Raw genomic sequence first — 16,988 nt, forward strand, 5'->3', positions numbered from 1 at the left:
ATCTTTTGGTGGTCTGGATGTGCTATCACTGTCTTCTTCAGAAGACTTCTATGGCTTGGTGGACTGAAGCCACAAAAGCAGTTTCCCCTCTCTGTCCCTAATAGTCTGAGAAGAAAAGGTGTGACAAATCTTGCACTGTCTGACCTCATGAGAGGAAAGAAGACAGTAAATACAGTCTTTATGTGGATCATCCACATGGACTCTCTTCCTGCCTCAGGTCTTACATGAGCATAAGAGACCGTTCCTATCCAACAGGCTGAGAAGATCAGTCTACAGGAAAAATCCAGAAAGAAGCTGAGTAGAACTCGGGGAGACTCCCTTTACACATGACGTGCAGTGACAACATGAGGGAGACTGCCTCTGCTGAGAAGGTTCTAGAAGGTGCTAGCAGCTGATTGGCTGCATTCCACATTTGGTCCTTTTTTTAAAAGGACATAGATAGGCTATGTAAAACATGGCTCAGCTAATTTAGTGTTTGGCATTAGTTAAATACTGCTTGTTTATGTTATCGTGGGACTCCCATCTTGAGTTAAAACAGAAGAAAGACAGCTGTAAGCACAAATTGGATAGCTTCACAATATAACAGCTTTCGCCAATAAATAACATAATGCAAGATACTACACTGCTTAGTTCCAGTAGCTGGATGGTTAAATGCACTGTATCATGGACATGCCATACGTTTTATAAACCCTTTCACTGAAGAACTGAGTCCTCTATGTTTCAACATTTCTGTTGTGTCCAATTTATTTGTAAAAAACACTTTCACAGAAAGGCAACATATGACTTTATACTTGTCAAAATTCAAGAAGTATTATCATAACAATATTAACAACTGTGCATTATGTTCTTACTATATAATCCATGGAAGCCTGTAGCAACAGTGTGAAAACCTACCTCTAGCGTTCTTATTACACTCTAGTAAAGAAATCATGATTCCGCTGTTATAAAAAATAACACAGCTACTCTAATGTAACAAAAAATTACAGTTGCCCCAATGCCAGCTGCTAGGGAAAGCAGACTGTGCAAACAACAAGACCAATGTGCAGAATTACAGCTGCTACATAAACCATGAATGTAATGTCATCTGATCTAAATATTGTCTCTGAAAATCCAGCTACTAGATATGAGACAACGAAGTCAGTAGCGTTCCTGTTTGCAATGGAAAACTAGATATATTTCTGCCCATCATGCTCTGGACTACAATTGCTTTTGAAGTTGATTTACAATAAACTATACTACAACTGAAAAGTGAACATGTCACTAGAAAGGCATCATCTAGAGTACTGTATACAGATCGGAAAGGCTCATTTGAATTACTGTACAAAAATGTTCATGTGATCCTGCATGTATAGGCCACCTCATGCATATCTGCTTCCAGTCCAGAGAGGAGCTCAGCATACTGTGTCAGGTCTTGGTACACTCATCTGCACTGTTGTGAGTGGTTCTTAACGACTCTAGGTTTTTGTGTCCAATGAAGGGTACCATATCTGGTGATTTGCATTCCATTCTGAAGGCCACCGTTGTCCTACTATGCCCAGGTGTAGAAGGGTCAGAATGGGTGGTGAAAAGATAGCTGATGAGATGTTTGTATGTTACGAGTTTCATTAACTGTATAATAAAGAGATAGCTAATGATAAGATATTGGCGAATGGAGAATAAACAACGAATGGATGGAAAGCATGAGACTAAACATGTGCAAAATGACAGAAACACCAACATAATTTCTAAAATGTGCATAGTCTATGTATGCACATACCACATGTTGCAAATTAATTTTGTCCCTACAAGTAGATGAAGAGTAGAGGAATAACTGCTGGTAAATGTATGGTGAATAGAGAACAGGTTGTAAGTGGTGTATGGTGGATGGTGGTTGATGAACGAATGGCAAAGTGTACGTATATTGTAGTTACGTTTTTGAAGCCTTTCATAACCTATATGAGGTCCTGGCGCGCATTTCGAGCGATGGGTATTACACAAGTCCTTTAGCTGTGATTGAATGAAAAAGGAATAAGTATGAGTTTAATAGTACGGTCAATGAGGGAAGTATTTTGATGTTTTAAGTGATGGTCAGAGATGTGCTCCAATAGTGTTGAGGTGATCTTGTAGCTATGCAGAGAGCGGAGCAAAGAGAGGTGAAGGAAAACTGGATAGGCTGATGCTTGTATGTATGTTATGTTAAATTATTTTTGTAAGGCGCACAGCTACCCATAAAGGGTTTCCCAGCGTCAGCCTGAAGAGAGGAAAAGAAAGTGAAGGTGTTATTGGTTGAACAGCCATGTTTAAACCTCTGCGAAAGTTTGCAAAGCTTGTTTCATGATGAGGGATGCAGGAAGAGTGTTCCACAAAGTAGGGCAAAGAAAGGCAAATGAGTGGCCGCCTATTTGTGAAAGTCTAACCCTGGGAACCAAAACTTTCCCTGGGTTGTGGAAGGCAACAGGAGTGAAGGTTGGTAAGGCTGGGCTAAGGCTTGCAGATATTGGGGAGCAGTGCCGAACTTGATCTTAAATAAAAAGCTCAAGGCTTTGAGTTTAACACATCTTTCCACTTTCAGTCAATGAAGGTCGCGTAGATAGCTAGAAATGGAAGTAGCTTTGGGAATTCAACATATTAGTCTAGCCGCAGCATTCTGTACCATCTGCAGCCTCCATAATGCTTCCTTGTTAGCCCCTAGATAGAGGATGTTACAGCAGTCTATTCTTGAGGTCACAAGCGCCTGGACCACGATTCTTTGAGTGGAGCAGGGAAGCACCCAGACAATTTTGTTTAAGCCATTTTAATACAGTAAAGCAGGTGGCTGCAACCTTTACTACTTGCTGTCTCATAGACAGATGATTATCAATAATGAAGCCTAAATTACGTATTGTTGGGTGGGCTGGGGTGGGGCTCCCATTTTGGTAGGCCAATGCTGGGGGCCCATAGATCTTTATTATTCTCCAAAATGTATATGGTATTTCTATAGGAGGCACCAAGCCAAAAGACACTGGAGTGCTGTATAGGACCAAAGAGAAGCATAAAGTCAGCAAGTGATAGGAGATGTAGGTGAGTTGTCAACAGTTTGAAATGGGAACAAAACACATTGGAACAGCGTAGGCACAGTACTGAAGAATTATGGGATGTTGTTACAGATCCTGGATGCATCAACAGAAAAGATCTACTGTTTCATTAATTTTTTTATACACGTTTTAGACTCCAGTTTAATGGTCCTGGCTGTGCCAAGAACCACCAGAGATGTTGAACTTGTCTTCAAGATAAGCAGGGGTGATTGTAGTGATGGCTTAGTATAAAATACAGCTAGTTTTCAACATGGTGCGGCCGAAAAGGGAAGCCAATGAGTTTCATCAAGATGAGTGTGATGTGATCATGTGACCAGGCCCTGGGTGAGACATGCTGCAGTGTCTATGGGGCCCTTAAGAGATGCCAATGCAGAGTCTGGGAAGCCATGCATCAGGGTATTATCACCTCATAAATGTAAGAATACCAAGACTTGATCAGCAGTTCTCAGGTCGCTTCATGGAAGAAACAGTTTCACTTGCTTAAGAAGAGAGCGCTGGTACCAGGCCATCTTCGTTATTTACCAGGCCATCTTTGTTATTTTTGCAATTTGTGGAGAATAATAATGGTGCTTAATGGTGAAAAATCGGTCAATCATGACTAGATGAATGATAACAAAAGGGAAATGGATAGTAAAGAGTGAGTGGATCTGGAATGGATAGAGGAAGGAAAATGGACTGACAAGTCAGCAAGATAGGCATAGGGGTTGAGCGTGATAGCTTTATATCTCCTTTAGCTTGTTTTGAAGATGGTGTAGTGGAGTTCCATCAGTGTTAGGGGTAATATTGCTATATATTTTACGGTCCATTCCTGCAGTATCGAGGCCAGTCCTATGGGGGTCAAGTGTGGAGTCTAGAAGGCTGTTAGGCAGGGTCTTTCCATCAATCGATTTCAAATTTGCTTTCTGGGAGGAACAGATTCAAACTGTTTGGTAAGTGAGAGTATTTACAAGGCTGTCTTGGTTTTCTTGCTGATGTGTTCCTTCATAGTGAGGCTGATGTCCACTGTGAATCTGAGTCACTTGTTACTGAGTAAAAGTTAAGGCTCGAAGCAGCCCAGGTTCATGTAGGTCAAGCCAGATGTGGACTAGCTGGTGCTAGTTGTTCTTGGTGAATAGGAGTAATCTATTTTTATGGGTTTGAGTTTCAGGTGTATTAGACACTCATGTCTAAATGAGGTCATTAAAGTGTTTGTGGCACTAAGTGGAGGAGACGTTCAAATAAGGTTGTGTTGTCAGTTAATTGGTGCCTTTTGATGCTGTTATCGGTGATTAGCGTCCCAAGGGGCTCCGTGTAGAAGACGAAAATGACAGGAGCAGCTGGAGCTCTGGGAATTTTGATGAGGTTGATATTTTCTGAGACGTGCAGGTGCCCATGTGAATGAACTGGTGTCAAAAGCATTGGTGGGAGAAACTGTGAATTACATTTTCAAGGAATCAATTTCAAGAATTTAGGATATGGATGAGAGTGGGATGGTCAGCAGTGTCAAAACGGCTGAGAGATCTAGCAATATCAGGAGGGAGGAGCATCTTAATCATGGTTCGGAGGACACCATCTAGGATTTGTAAGGTCTCAGTGCTGCAGCGCTATCTGAGGCCAGCCTGGCTGTCATGCAGAAGATCTTTGGTCTTTATATGATCTTGGGAGTTATGTATGGACTGCTTTTTCAATAAACGTCCTGATGATTAGTAGGTGAATGATGGCCAATAATCATCAAGGTCATCAGAGTATAGTGTGGGTTTTTTCAGAAGAAGGAATGATATGGCCTGTTTTAAGGGCTTCTGGGAAGATTCCTACAGTTAGGGGGGAGGTGTTGCCGATAGTGATTGGAGGTGAGAGAATTTCTCCGTCGAGAGGGATTTGAGGATGTCAACGAGGCCTGCATGCAACTGGGTCTTGAAGTATAACCACTAAGGGATGCAGGACAGAAGGCCTGGTGTCATAAGAGTATCATACCTGCTCTTATCTATATGCTGTTGAAGAAGAGGTTAGCATCATTGCACTTGTCTGTGGAGAGGTGATGCAGTGCGTGATTATATTGAACAGCAACAGCTTCCTTAATCGTGTTGGTATACTACTTATGTTTGACTAATGTGATGACTTGAGTAGGAAATTCAGCAGCATAAGGTAATCAGAACTCAGATTTTTCCATTTACTCTCCTGTCTGTGGATGGAGTACTTTTTATCAGCAAGGTCTTTGGAGTACCTGGGTGTAAGCAAGTAAACTGAGAAGTGTGATCGCTGATCAGAGTGGGCACCGAGGCGAGAGAATTATCGAGTCCGCTGACCCTGGTCCAGAACCCTGCCGCGCCGGGATTCGAACCCTGGTCCCGGGCCGTCCTCTGCTCTCGGGTCTGCCGCCTCTAACCAGTGAGCCACACTACTTTTTATTACGGTCAGCATTTTTAACACAGTACATACAATCAAACAGGAATTTTGTAATCTATCAGAAACCCAAGCTGGAACTTACTGGTTTAATGGTATACTACTATAACCATAGAAGGGCTTCCTTAATACCTTAACCATGACAAAGACAGATAGTTTTTCCATAACAATCATTCATCGAAAACCACCAACAAATAAGAAAAGTTTGAGACCTGATCTAGACAAAGTCCATCAGTTGTGAGTTTGTATTACTTTTGTTTTGGAACACTTAATCATTAAATCGTTATTTTTTATATAGGAAGTTAAGGCACTCACTGAAGACCTGTCATAGCATAGGTAAGTAGTGTTTTTTTGTCTGCATAAGCCTTCAGGAATACGTACAAAGCATTTAACTTTTGGGGCGATACAACAAGCTTGTCTAATATTTCTAAGTCTACTTAAATCACACCTGATGCACTCTGCAACATGATGGCCTCGGTGCTCAAAGCACAAATGAAATATAAAGCAAAATATTTGGCCGACTAATGGTTTATACCTGAACTGATAAAGCCAGACAGAAATTGCATTCCAATACATTTTTATGCAGAAACTGTGTGATGACGATAAAGTCTGCTGGCAAAACAAGGAAGAATTTACAAGACCCTTACAAGGAATGCCAATGTATGAAGAGCTTTGGCTGGCACAGGAGTGCCGCTGTATCCCAAAGTACCTGGAATGGGGACCAACAATCTCCCCTGCCTGTTAGGGTTCAAGCCCTGAACTCCTACCAAGGTATGCTATGGGAGAAAAGTGAATAAATTAGTATCTAGCACATGGCCCGAAATGTCCTTATTCATGAAAGTCCCGGGAGCAGCCATGCAACACATAGGGCCATTTTCATCAACACATTTCCCCATAGACACAGAATGGGCAAAACGCTTTGATACATAGGCCCATAGATCTTTTTGTGAATAATTGACCTCTTTCCAAAAATAGGATCCAAGAAGTGATATACTTCTATCATTTACATTCTGTTCAAGTCACTTCCAGAGTTGGAGCATCAATAGTATTTAAAAATTGCCTTGTATATCTCCTTAAGTCCTCACTATATTTCCTATGACAAGATTTTTTTAACACGTAAGTTCATTTAAACTTTTAAAGCATGGAATGTCTTCCAAACATTTAGGTCCTAAATTGTATGACTAATGTCCCTAAAATAGTTAACTAAAGCACTTATTGTCATTATTAGTGAAATTGTAATCTGAATCAAATGGCTTGCTGATCAAATAATTGACAGAGGATGCTTTAGCATCAAACAGAAATTACAGCACCTATTTTTTGCTGTTCCGAGAAATATACATGGTGATATATTGCTATAAAAGGCAGGAAAAACAAGGAATAAGGTCCTTTACCTGGTTTTGGAATGAGTCCTTGAAACGGCCTGGAAACAAACAAAAGAAATACATTAAAATAAGTGGTAACTTATTATTGTATTAATTATTTCTCTAACTGGACATCAGTTTAAGCATTTCACAGTAATAACAATTAAATATCCACTGAATTTCTGTAATTTCTGGGTGCATGAAAAATACCAAAACTGCAGAAAAAGAACCAAAGTGATCTAACTTTTCTCATTAACAATCTTTCTTTGTAAAATCTTGTCTATCAGTAAAAGGGTGTGTGATGGTGGTCATTTGAGGAAAGTTCAGAGGGAGTAAAATGTGACTAACAGGCTAATATTTTTTGCATAGGTTTACTGTGAAACATAAACAACCCGAAAATAGCACATTTGAACCCTTACTTCACACCAAAATCAACCATGTATGGAAATCACCACCTGATTACATGGCCAAAATCTTATGGGCAGATGTGTGTGCTGGCTACTTGCATTGTCCTTGGATAGTGATGGGCCATTAGTTGTTTGCTGGATGACACATCTAGCCAACTCAAATACAAATACAACTTATCATCTGGCTAAACAAGAGAGAAGCAGAAGATAGGTTCAGTTCTCTCATTTGAAAATCCTGCTTTCCACAGCTCACTCATCCCATATCAGGAACTCATAGTGGAAGATAATTTACGCCATGGGCAGTTTTTATTACATCGAACAGTTATAGCTTTGTTATCGTCTAAGTGGGGTACACTGGCTCAGGAATCGCCCACACACCACACATTGCAATACCTCCACGTGATTGGAACCAGGAGGCACTTGACACAATGGTTTGCGTCCTCCATTCGTCAGCACACAGAGGCCGATTTCACTCAACTGAGCCACCACTGGGAGGTGGCCCTGGGGAGGGCCTTCACAGATAGAAAGTGGACCACTGTTCGGGCCAGCCCGACGTACATGCCGCGTGTAATGATGCGGACGCCTTCAGTGTCATTTAAGAAGTATTTAATACACCGACACAGATCAGTCCGCTTGTTCTAAGCTTATAACTGACCAACTCAGAACCCCTTCTACATTCGACGTAGCCATGACTACATGACCACAATTTTATTTACTGACATCAGTACATCTTCCCGTTTCTTGACAAAAAAAACATAACAAAAGAATCAAAGGAAATAAAAGGACAAATAGAGAAATTAAGTAATAAATTGTTAACATTGCCTAATCAGTATTTGAGGTCTTCTTTGTATTCTTTCTGTTCTTCTAAGAGGAATACAAACGTTGACAGCACTATCCCCTTCTCAACACACTTCACTAGACGGGCTTATAAACTTTTTAAAGTGTGCCTTGTTCCGTGTTATCACTTTATCCTCATTTTGAGCAGCGACAGCTGAACCTCTCACATAAGTCACTTCCACAGGAGACGTGTGAAATCTGCTCATGGACTTCTTTGTCTGATTTTACCTTACCAATACTAGATCCCCTACATCAAAGCTTCCTCTGAGAACATATTTTCTTTGTTCCGCATTCTGTTTCATTTTTTATTTCATTGCCTCATCTCTCTTTACAATTTGTGTATGTTCTTTAGGAGCTTTCATTGACAATTGTGTCAGATGTTTTTGTCTAGACTGGTCTAATAATATTTTTATGATTTCTTGAAAAATCTCTGCATCTGAGCACATTCCAAAATTAAGTCTTTTGTAATGAAATAAACCCATATGTGTTGAAAAAGTCGTAATATATCTTGATGTCTCATAAATTTCCAATTGATGGTATCCTTTACAGAGATCCAATTTCGGGGAACATTGTCGCCCCATTCAAAATATTAATCATGTCATTCAAATGGGGCCCAGGATGTCTCTCTCTCTCAATTGCAGTATTCGGTACTCTCACATCAACGCAGATTCTAATCTGGTTCATGTCTTTTTTTTGCGTTACAACAATTGCAGACACCCAAGGTGTTGGACCTGTAGGAGGCTCAATTACGTCTTGCTTAAGTGAAGCATTAATTTCTTCTTCAACTTTACTCTGCATATGAATTGGAACTCTCCTGTGCATTTGTGCTACTGGTTTCACTTTTCTCATTTATGTGCAACGAAATGGTCTTCCCTTTCAATTTTCCAAGACCTTTAGTCAGAACAGGAAATTCTTTTAAAATATGATGTTCCGTTGTCATATGAAACGTCATAGCCAAAAGTCCCATTAACTAAGCTGTGACATTGCTTAACAAACATGGCCCAGCAGTTTCTCCTTTCAACACAAGTATTTCTTCTTTTAGAAATACCTCTCCGTACGATACATTTTCTTAAAATTTCCCTAAACACGGGGGGGCCTGTCTAGCAGCCGATGAAAATGGCCGCAGCATAGGGAGGCTCTGTGATCCCTGAGTCGACCCCGCCGATCCGTGCACTGATCCTGCAGTTTTTCCCAATCCCTGTCCGGGAGCAAAAGTAGCGTAGGACGCAGGGCGTGGAGCGAGCCCATTGCCGAGGGGAAAGAACTGTTCTCGGTGACGCTGACGGTCTGAGAGGAACTGCGGCCTGGTGAGGTGAGGTAAGCCGGGGTCTCGAGTTTGGAGACTGCCCGGCGAAACCCATGCGGAGAACAGACCGCTGCCAGAGAAGGCGGGGGGGATAGCGGCGGGAGCCAACATTCCTGCATACCGCACCGCCTGGCTGCGTGATCCAGCAGTGCCCCATAAGAGATAAGATGCGGCGGTGAGTGTGGCGGGATTGATTCCTGGCCCCCGCAGCGCGAACTTTGAGAGCTGGGCGGGAGCAAGTGCAGAGAAGCGGATCGGCCGGCTGTGGCATTAGAGATGCACGGTGGTCGGCGCCATTTTGCAGGCCTTGCTGATTCTAAAGGGATATAGAGGAGCACAATTATAAGCGACCTGCGATGGGACTGAGTGCAAGACTAGAAGTTAAAGAGCGGGCAACGACGAGCCTGGCGAGGCCCCCTGGTGAGCTGCTGGTAGTGGTGTCAGCAACCCGGGGCTGAGCATATACGCTCGAGGGCTACCATAATGAGCGGAAGAAACGCAAAAGGCCCCAACCAAGTAAAACTGGACAAATATGCTTATGCCAAGGCGCAGACGACGGCACCGGAAAAGGAGACTACTTCACCAAATGGCGCAAGTGCAGGCAAGGTGCAGGAGGTGACCTTGCAAGACATCATGGCGACCTTGAACAAGGTCGACTCACGCATTGGGACCCTTGCAGTGGATCTGGCATTAATTTGTGCTGATTTTAGCAAAATGTCTACAACAATGTTGGAGGTAGAGACTGTCACAGCAAAACTAGCATCTGACAACACCACCCTTAAGCAACAGGTGAATCATCTTATGGCCGAAAATAAAATACTGGCTGCCAAGCTGGAGGATCAGGAGGGGCGGTCGAGATGGAACAACATCCGCCTTATTAGTGTGCCGGAGCGGTCAGGTGGTCCGGCCCTTGACCTGTTCGTAGAAGATCTGATCACGACCCATCTCCAGCCACGAGATTTGTCCAATTATTTCTCTGTTGAGCACGCGCATCGGGTCCCTGGAGGTAGGCCGAGGCCTGGGGCTCCTCCACGACCGATTCTGGCACGCATTTTTTATTTTCAGGACAGATATGCGATACTACAAGCTGCGTGCACTGCTCCTCCGTTGAAGATCGACAATGCGGCCATTACAATTTTTCCGGACTCTACTGCGGCCGTCACGAAGCATCGGAGAGGTTTTATGGAGGTTAAAAAGACCCTTCGCGATCGAGGCATTAAATATTCCATGTTGTTTCCTGCCAAGCTGAGGGTAGAGGCAGACGGTAAAACATGGTTCTTTGTTACACCAGAAGAGGCGCAGGAATGGCTGGAGGGATGGCGGAAGGCCGGTCGTTCCGGCAGGTCCGGGGCCAATGGTAATTGGCGCAGAGACCGCGTAGTGAGTGAGGTTCACAAGTTAATCTGGGTACGAGATGAGCTACGGATTGCTCTCCATCGAGGTGGATGAAACAAGGATTTAAGAACCACTGATCAGACCTTAACGACCTTAGGGAGTTCCGAAACGGCTATAATGGATATTATTGAAGCCACTAAGACACTATTGACTATTCTGGTAGCAACCATAGTTTTGGTGATTCACGAGCCGTTTGGACTATACACACTGTATCCTTCACTATGATAGCCCTGTCGTCTGGTTGGGGGAGGATGGGGAGGAAACTACAGAACAAATACCTGTGTGGGGTTGCGAGGGCGACAGACATTAACTCTCACTCCTGTCCACTGGAAACTGGGAAGGGAATTGAGCACTCTGCTTGGTTGGGGAGGCGGGTAGTTTTGAATCAGTCAGGCAGGGAGGGGTGTGGGGGGCACTGTTCATAAGGTTATCTGTTTTGTTTGTTGTAACAGTTTCTAGTCATCCACTCACTTTCCTGTGATAGAGTGTCTGCCTTCTATTACTGTATTACACTTCTAGTCGTTTTTTGTACATTCTTAATCATTGCACTTTTATTATTATTGTTATTTTTCACTTGGTATGTTTTGATGGCTACCTCATATATTTTGGCTGCTCACTATCATCACTTTTAATTCATATATCGTGTATTGTCACTGTTGACTCATGTATCTTGCACTTTTTATTATTAGTATTGTTATTTTTCACTTGGTATGTTTTGATCGCTACCTCATATATTTTTGGTTGCACACTACTGTCACTTTTGATTCATGTATCTTCAGATTGCATCTGTATTTCGTTCACGACTGCATATAGATGTGTCGCATTTTTGTAACCTGCACCCATTACACTTTTCATTCCTATATGCACTGATTACTACCTCATATATCTTGCACTGATTACTACCTCATTCACTTTGGCTGGTCATTAGTGTCAATCTTGCTCCACTCATTTCTCGCTTTCCTCTCCTATAATTTACCGACTGCTACCTCAAGTACTCTGGTCGCTCACTAGTGTCACGTAGGCGCACTAGTGTCACGTTGGAGCCCTAGGCGCACTAGTGTCACATTGGCGCCCTAGGGGACCTACCTGTCGCGTGTAACTGATTGCGTTGCATCTGTATTCTGCTCTTATTCTTTCAGAATTATTCCTCCAATTGTATTCTGCACTACTCTGTAAATCTCTGCACCCATTTCTCGCTTTCCTCTCCTGTAATTTACCAACTGCTACCTCAAGTATTTTGGTCGCTCACTAGAGTCACTAGAGTCACGTAGGTGCACTAGTGACACGTTGGCGCCCTAGGGGCACTCTGGAGCCTTGTAAACTGTGGAGGCATTTGTAGCGTGCATTCAGCACATTTATTTATTTAACCTGCAACATGGATCTATTCGGCAAGCACACATATAAAATCAACTACCCACCCGTGCTCACCAAAAAAGCCGCCAAACGCTTCAAACACGGCTTCCTTAAGTCCCACCCAGAAACCCCCTTTGCCGACACCTACTTCTCGTCGGTCAATGGACCCTTGAACACCGATATCATCTTCCACACTACACGCAGAGCTCAGTGGAAAAAAGCGTTTCTCACCCTACTCAACGTCTCCTCCACCAGGAAATTCACCCATGGCCTAACACTTTCCATCACACCATCCCAACTCTTCCCAGGCAGAACCACCATCACTATTTACAATAACGGGATTGTCCTAATTCAAGCGAAAGACAGGAACCTGGAACTTCTTGACAATCTGTTTCCCACTTTCAAAGAGCACCTATCCAATCCTTGGACTTTCACTCATATCACCTCCTGTCCTTCCACCCCTGACGACACAGCACCCACCCTTAACACCCCCAACCAAGTTCAGCACCAGAACGACACTCATCCCACCTTCACACCCAGCACCATAGTCACTTACCTACCTGCGGCAGCTACCCCTCACCACCCCTCAATCTCAGACAGAGACCCCGCTCCCCCTTACTCCACCCGCTCCACCATCCCCCCTACCTACCCTCACCCCTCCGCTCATCTTCCCATACCCCCCCTACACTTTGCACGCCTGTCCCGTCCTCCACACCAATCTTCTCAGAACACCCCTCCTCCCCCAACTGCTCCCCACATAACTTGGCTCTCTCTCTGCCTATCTCGCCCCACATTCTTAGCACTCCCGTCCCGCCTAGCCTTCACCCCTCCTTCAACCTTTCACCCCCCACTCTCACTCCCCACTATCCCTCCTCCTCCCCCATTACTTCCAGCCTCCACACCGCCCTCATTCACCCTTCCCCCCCTAGCACTGATGCCCCTCCCGACAACGCCAACACCATCCCTAACATCTATCCTCTCTCTAACACTCCCAACCTCTTCACCAGCTCCACTTCCCCATCCCGATCCTCACCCGTCTCCAACAACCTATTCGCCGGTTCATCGCCTGTACCCCTCCCCAACTCCGCGCCGAACACCACGCTCGACATGATCATGTCCTCCCTCCTCCAATTGAAAGAAGAACTACACTCCATCAAAGAGTTGCTCATCACACACCCCAGACACCCCTCTACCACCACCACCTCTACACCTAATAACACTCTCCCCGCACCTCCTACACGCCTTACCACACAACACGCCCCACACTGGACTTCTATCCCCTCTCGCAACTCCAACAATCACAATACCAATCACAATCGCATTACCACCAATCGCAATACTCCCTTTACACCTAACAACACTTCCTCCTCACCGCCTACTCGCCCTATCACACAACTCCCCCCACACTGGACCTCTATCCCCTCTCGCAATACCACCAACAGCCCCAGACGCACTGCCAATACGTTCACAGACCATGAGACACACGCCCTTCTCCAATCTTACGTCCCGGCTCCCCAAAATCGCTTAGCCACCAACCACCTGCCCATCCCAACGATCATCTCTAACCCCCTCAGGCACCAAAAGGATAACAGAGGCGCCGTCCCTAACAACCTCACTAATGTGCCCATCACTACAGAACCTGCCTCCACCCTCTGCGCCCCTAGCCTCAAATGCATACTTCTCAACTGCAGATCGGCCCAAAAACATTCCGCGGGGGTCGCCGAGCTCATCATGTCTCAGGAACCAGATCTGGCCATTCTGACTGAAACATGGTTGTCAGATACCTCTACACCTATCTTGGATATACTAGTCCCCCCCAACTACTGTATAATTAGACTTGACAGGCCCATAAAGACAGGCGGTGGAATTGCCTGTATCTACAGAAGCAATCTCTCTGTTACTAAAGCGTCCGCCCCTTCTCTTACTTCCTGTGCATACCTCTGCCTTGATGTCATAAGTGAAAGCAAACCGGTCTGCTCACTTCACATCATATCCCACCCACCTGGAGACAAGCTCTCCTTCTGCCAACAACTCAAGGACACAATAACAACCAATTCAGGACGACAAAATACCCAAGTTTTCCTTGGCGACTACAATCTCCATTGGAACGACAGCAGTGACACAGTGGTTAATAGCCTCAAAAGATTCCTCAACGCCCTTGATTTCACCCAAATATGCAATAGCCCGACTCATGAGAAAGGTGCTATCCTCGACCTTATCATCGCCAAAGAGGACGCTATTCAACTGGAGTCAATTCAACCTTGTGACTGGTCAGATCATCATATTGTCTCCTTCCTTATCAATGAAAAAATTAAATTTAACCCACTGCAACCCTCTAAGCCCAAAGTCTGGAAAAGGGACATGAAAAAACTCAACCCAAACTCATTACCGCCTAACAGCTGCAATCTACTACTTCCCCCGTCCGGCGCTACGGACGTTCAACTCCTGACTGACCACTATCTAAATGCTATGTCCACAATAATCAATGAGGCTGCACCCATGCAACTGAAAAGAGTCTCGTCCAAGATCTCCAACCCATGGTATGACGGGAGCCTCAATGAGGATAGACGGGCCATGCGAATGGCAGAGCGCACTTGGAGGTCAGACCCCTCTACACTGCACCTAGAAAGCCTGAAGAAGCAGAGAAATGCCTACTTCAGGAAAATAAAACGCTCAAAAAGAGACTTCTTCAGCCTCCAGCTCGCCCAAGCAAAAAAACGCCCAAGGAAATTGTTTGAGTTAATCAGAACACAATCCAAAGAACAACCCCAGACAATCAGCACCAGGGGCATTACACCTTCCTGTGAAGAATTCTCTGCTTTCTTTAACCAAAAAAGCAACAACATAAGAAGCGATCTCCTCAATGACGCAATCCTTTACTCCAACCCCCAACTCACAGCAGCGCCTGTACCAAAGAACAACGCTACATGGTCATCCTTTAGCACCTACTCCGAAGAAGAAATTGGCAGACTGCTCAGCACCCTGAAACCATCCAATCACCTAACTGACCCCCTTCCTGCAAGCGCTGTAAAAGACTTTACCCCTTTGCTCCTCCCACTCTGGACTAAAATCATCAATAGCTCTCTTCAACAAGGATCCATCCCTGATGCCCTCAAAGTCGGACAAGTCACACCTCTACTAAAAAAACCAACAGCAGACCCCACTGATCTAAACAACTACCGCCCTATTACAAATATTCCCACCCTCGCCAAACTGTTGGAAAAATGCGTACAGCTACAACTGACTAAACACATAGACAAGTTTGATCTCCTCAACGCTCATCAATCAGGCTTCCATGCAGGGCACAGTACCGAAACAGCCATGACGCACATAGTGGACGACGCCCTCCAAATCCTAGACCAAAACGAAACCTGCCTCCTCATCCTTCTGGATCTCTCCTCAGCATTCGACACAGTTAAACATGAGAATTTACTCGAACTGTTAAACACAAGAATGGGCATCTCAGGGACTGTTCTCAAGTGGTTCACCTCCTTTCTACACAACCGCTCACAAAGATTCAAAAGCAACAACCTGATGTCCTCTCCGGTACCTGTATCACTAGGCGTCCCACAAGGATCCTCCCTCTCCCCTACACTGTTCAACCTAGTTATGGAACCTCTCACTACTTTGCTACAGACATCCAATGTTCACTTCCACATGTATGCCGACGACACCCAACTCTATCTCAAAATACAATCCCCCAAGGACATCATGCTTCTGAACACCACGATCAGAAACACCCAGTCCTGGCTTGCAGAGAATCACCTCAAACTCAATGCCCTGAAGACTGAGTTCCTCCTGATCTCTCCTCCCGCAAAAATCTCCACGGCTCAAACATGGCTTAAGCAGTTAACAGCTTTAAATGTACAACCTACCGTCGTAGACTCAGCAAAATCCTTAGGCATAACACTTGATGCCAATCTCAACATGCAGCAGCACATCAGCAAGGCAACCAAAGGAGCGAACTTCCAAATCAATACCTTGAGGAAACTTAAAGCCTTCCTTCCAGCCAAAGACTTCCAAACTGCAGTACAATCTATAGTCATCCCGCACATAGAATACGGAAGCACCGCCCTCTGCGGGCTCCCACTAACAACTACGGCACCCCTTAGAGCGTCCCTTAACGCTGCAGCGAGACTCATCACTGGCTCAAAAAAACACTCGCATATTTCCCCTGACTTTAAATCCCTGAACTGGCTGCCTTTTGAAGCCAGAATACATCTGAAAATCGCCTGCATGACTCACAGGGCTGTACACCATAACTCGCCCAGCTACCTCACTCAAAAGCTGACAATCTCGGGTGGCTCTAGAACTACTAGAAGCACAAACAATCTTCTGCTGAAACCTCGAAGATTCAGAAAGGAAAAAACCTATAAACGCTCCTTTTCAGGAATGGCGCCCAGGATCTGGAACTCACTTCCTCCTGAAACCAGGCTCATCTCCTCCAACAAACTGTTTAAGAAAGAAGTAAAAGCGATCCTCATGGCTAAATACACATGATCTATTAACCTGTATCTCTCATGAATCCGCTCCGTAATACCGGCCTGACCCCTTGGTCTACTAGTACTATTTGTATTATGACTTATTTGATTGTATATGTTCCCTCTTTGTACTACTTGTACCACTGGTATTATGACTTATTTGATTGTATATGTTCCCTCTTTGTATTTTGATATACTATTGACGCACCTGTCTGACTTGCACACTGTACCTACACCACCTCAACCATCCCTACTTTGTACTACTGATGCACCTGTGTGACTTAACATCCTGCACGCACCTACCTCAACTATGCCCACCTTTATGTTATCTCCAAAAACACTTGCAGCACGTTTAAATAAGTACATGCATACTTTTGTACTTTTATATTATTGGCGCAACGGTTTGACTATGT

General features: G+C 44.4%; 1 protein-coding gene across 1 annotated transcript in view; it reads right to left on the reverse strand.

Moving 5' to 3' along the window:
• Positions 1-16,988, reverse strand: part of GTF2IRD1 (GTF2I repeat domain containing 1) — a 993,687-nt gene that overhangs the window by 151,689 nt on the left and 825,010 nt on the right. The window contains exon 23 of the mRNA XM_086954598.1: positions 6,827-6,855. Within this exon, the coding sequence (XP_086810724.1) occupies positions 6,827-6,855 (29 nt within the window). The remainder of the gene's footprint in view (positions 1-6,826; positions 6,856-16,988) is intronic.

Source organism: Lissotriton vulgaris, chromosome 2_1, assembly GCF_964263255.1.
Source record: "Lissotriton vulgaris chromosome 2_1, aLisVul1.2, whole genome shotgun sequence".
In the NCBI taxonomy this organism is placed as follows: Eukaryota; Metazoa; Chordata; class Amphibia; order Caudata; family Salamandridae; genus Lissotriton; species Lissotriton vulgaris.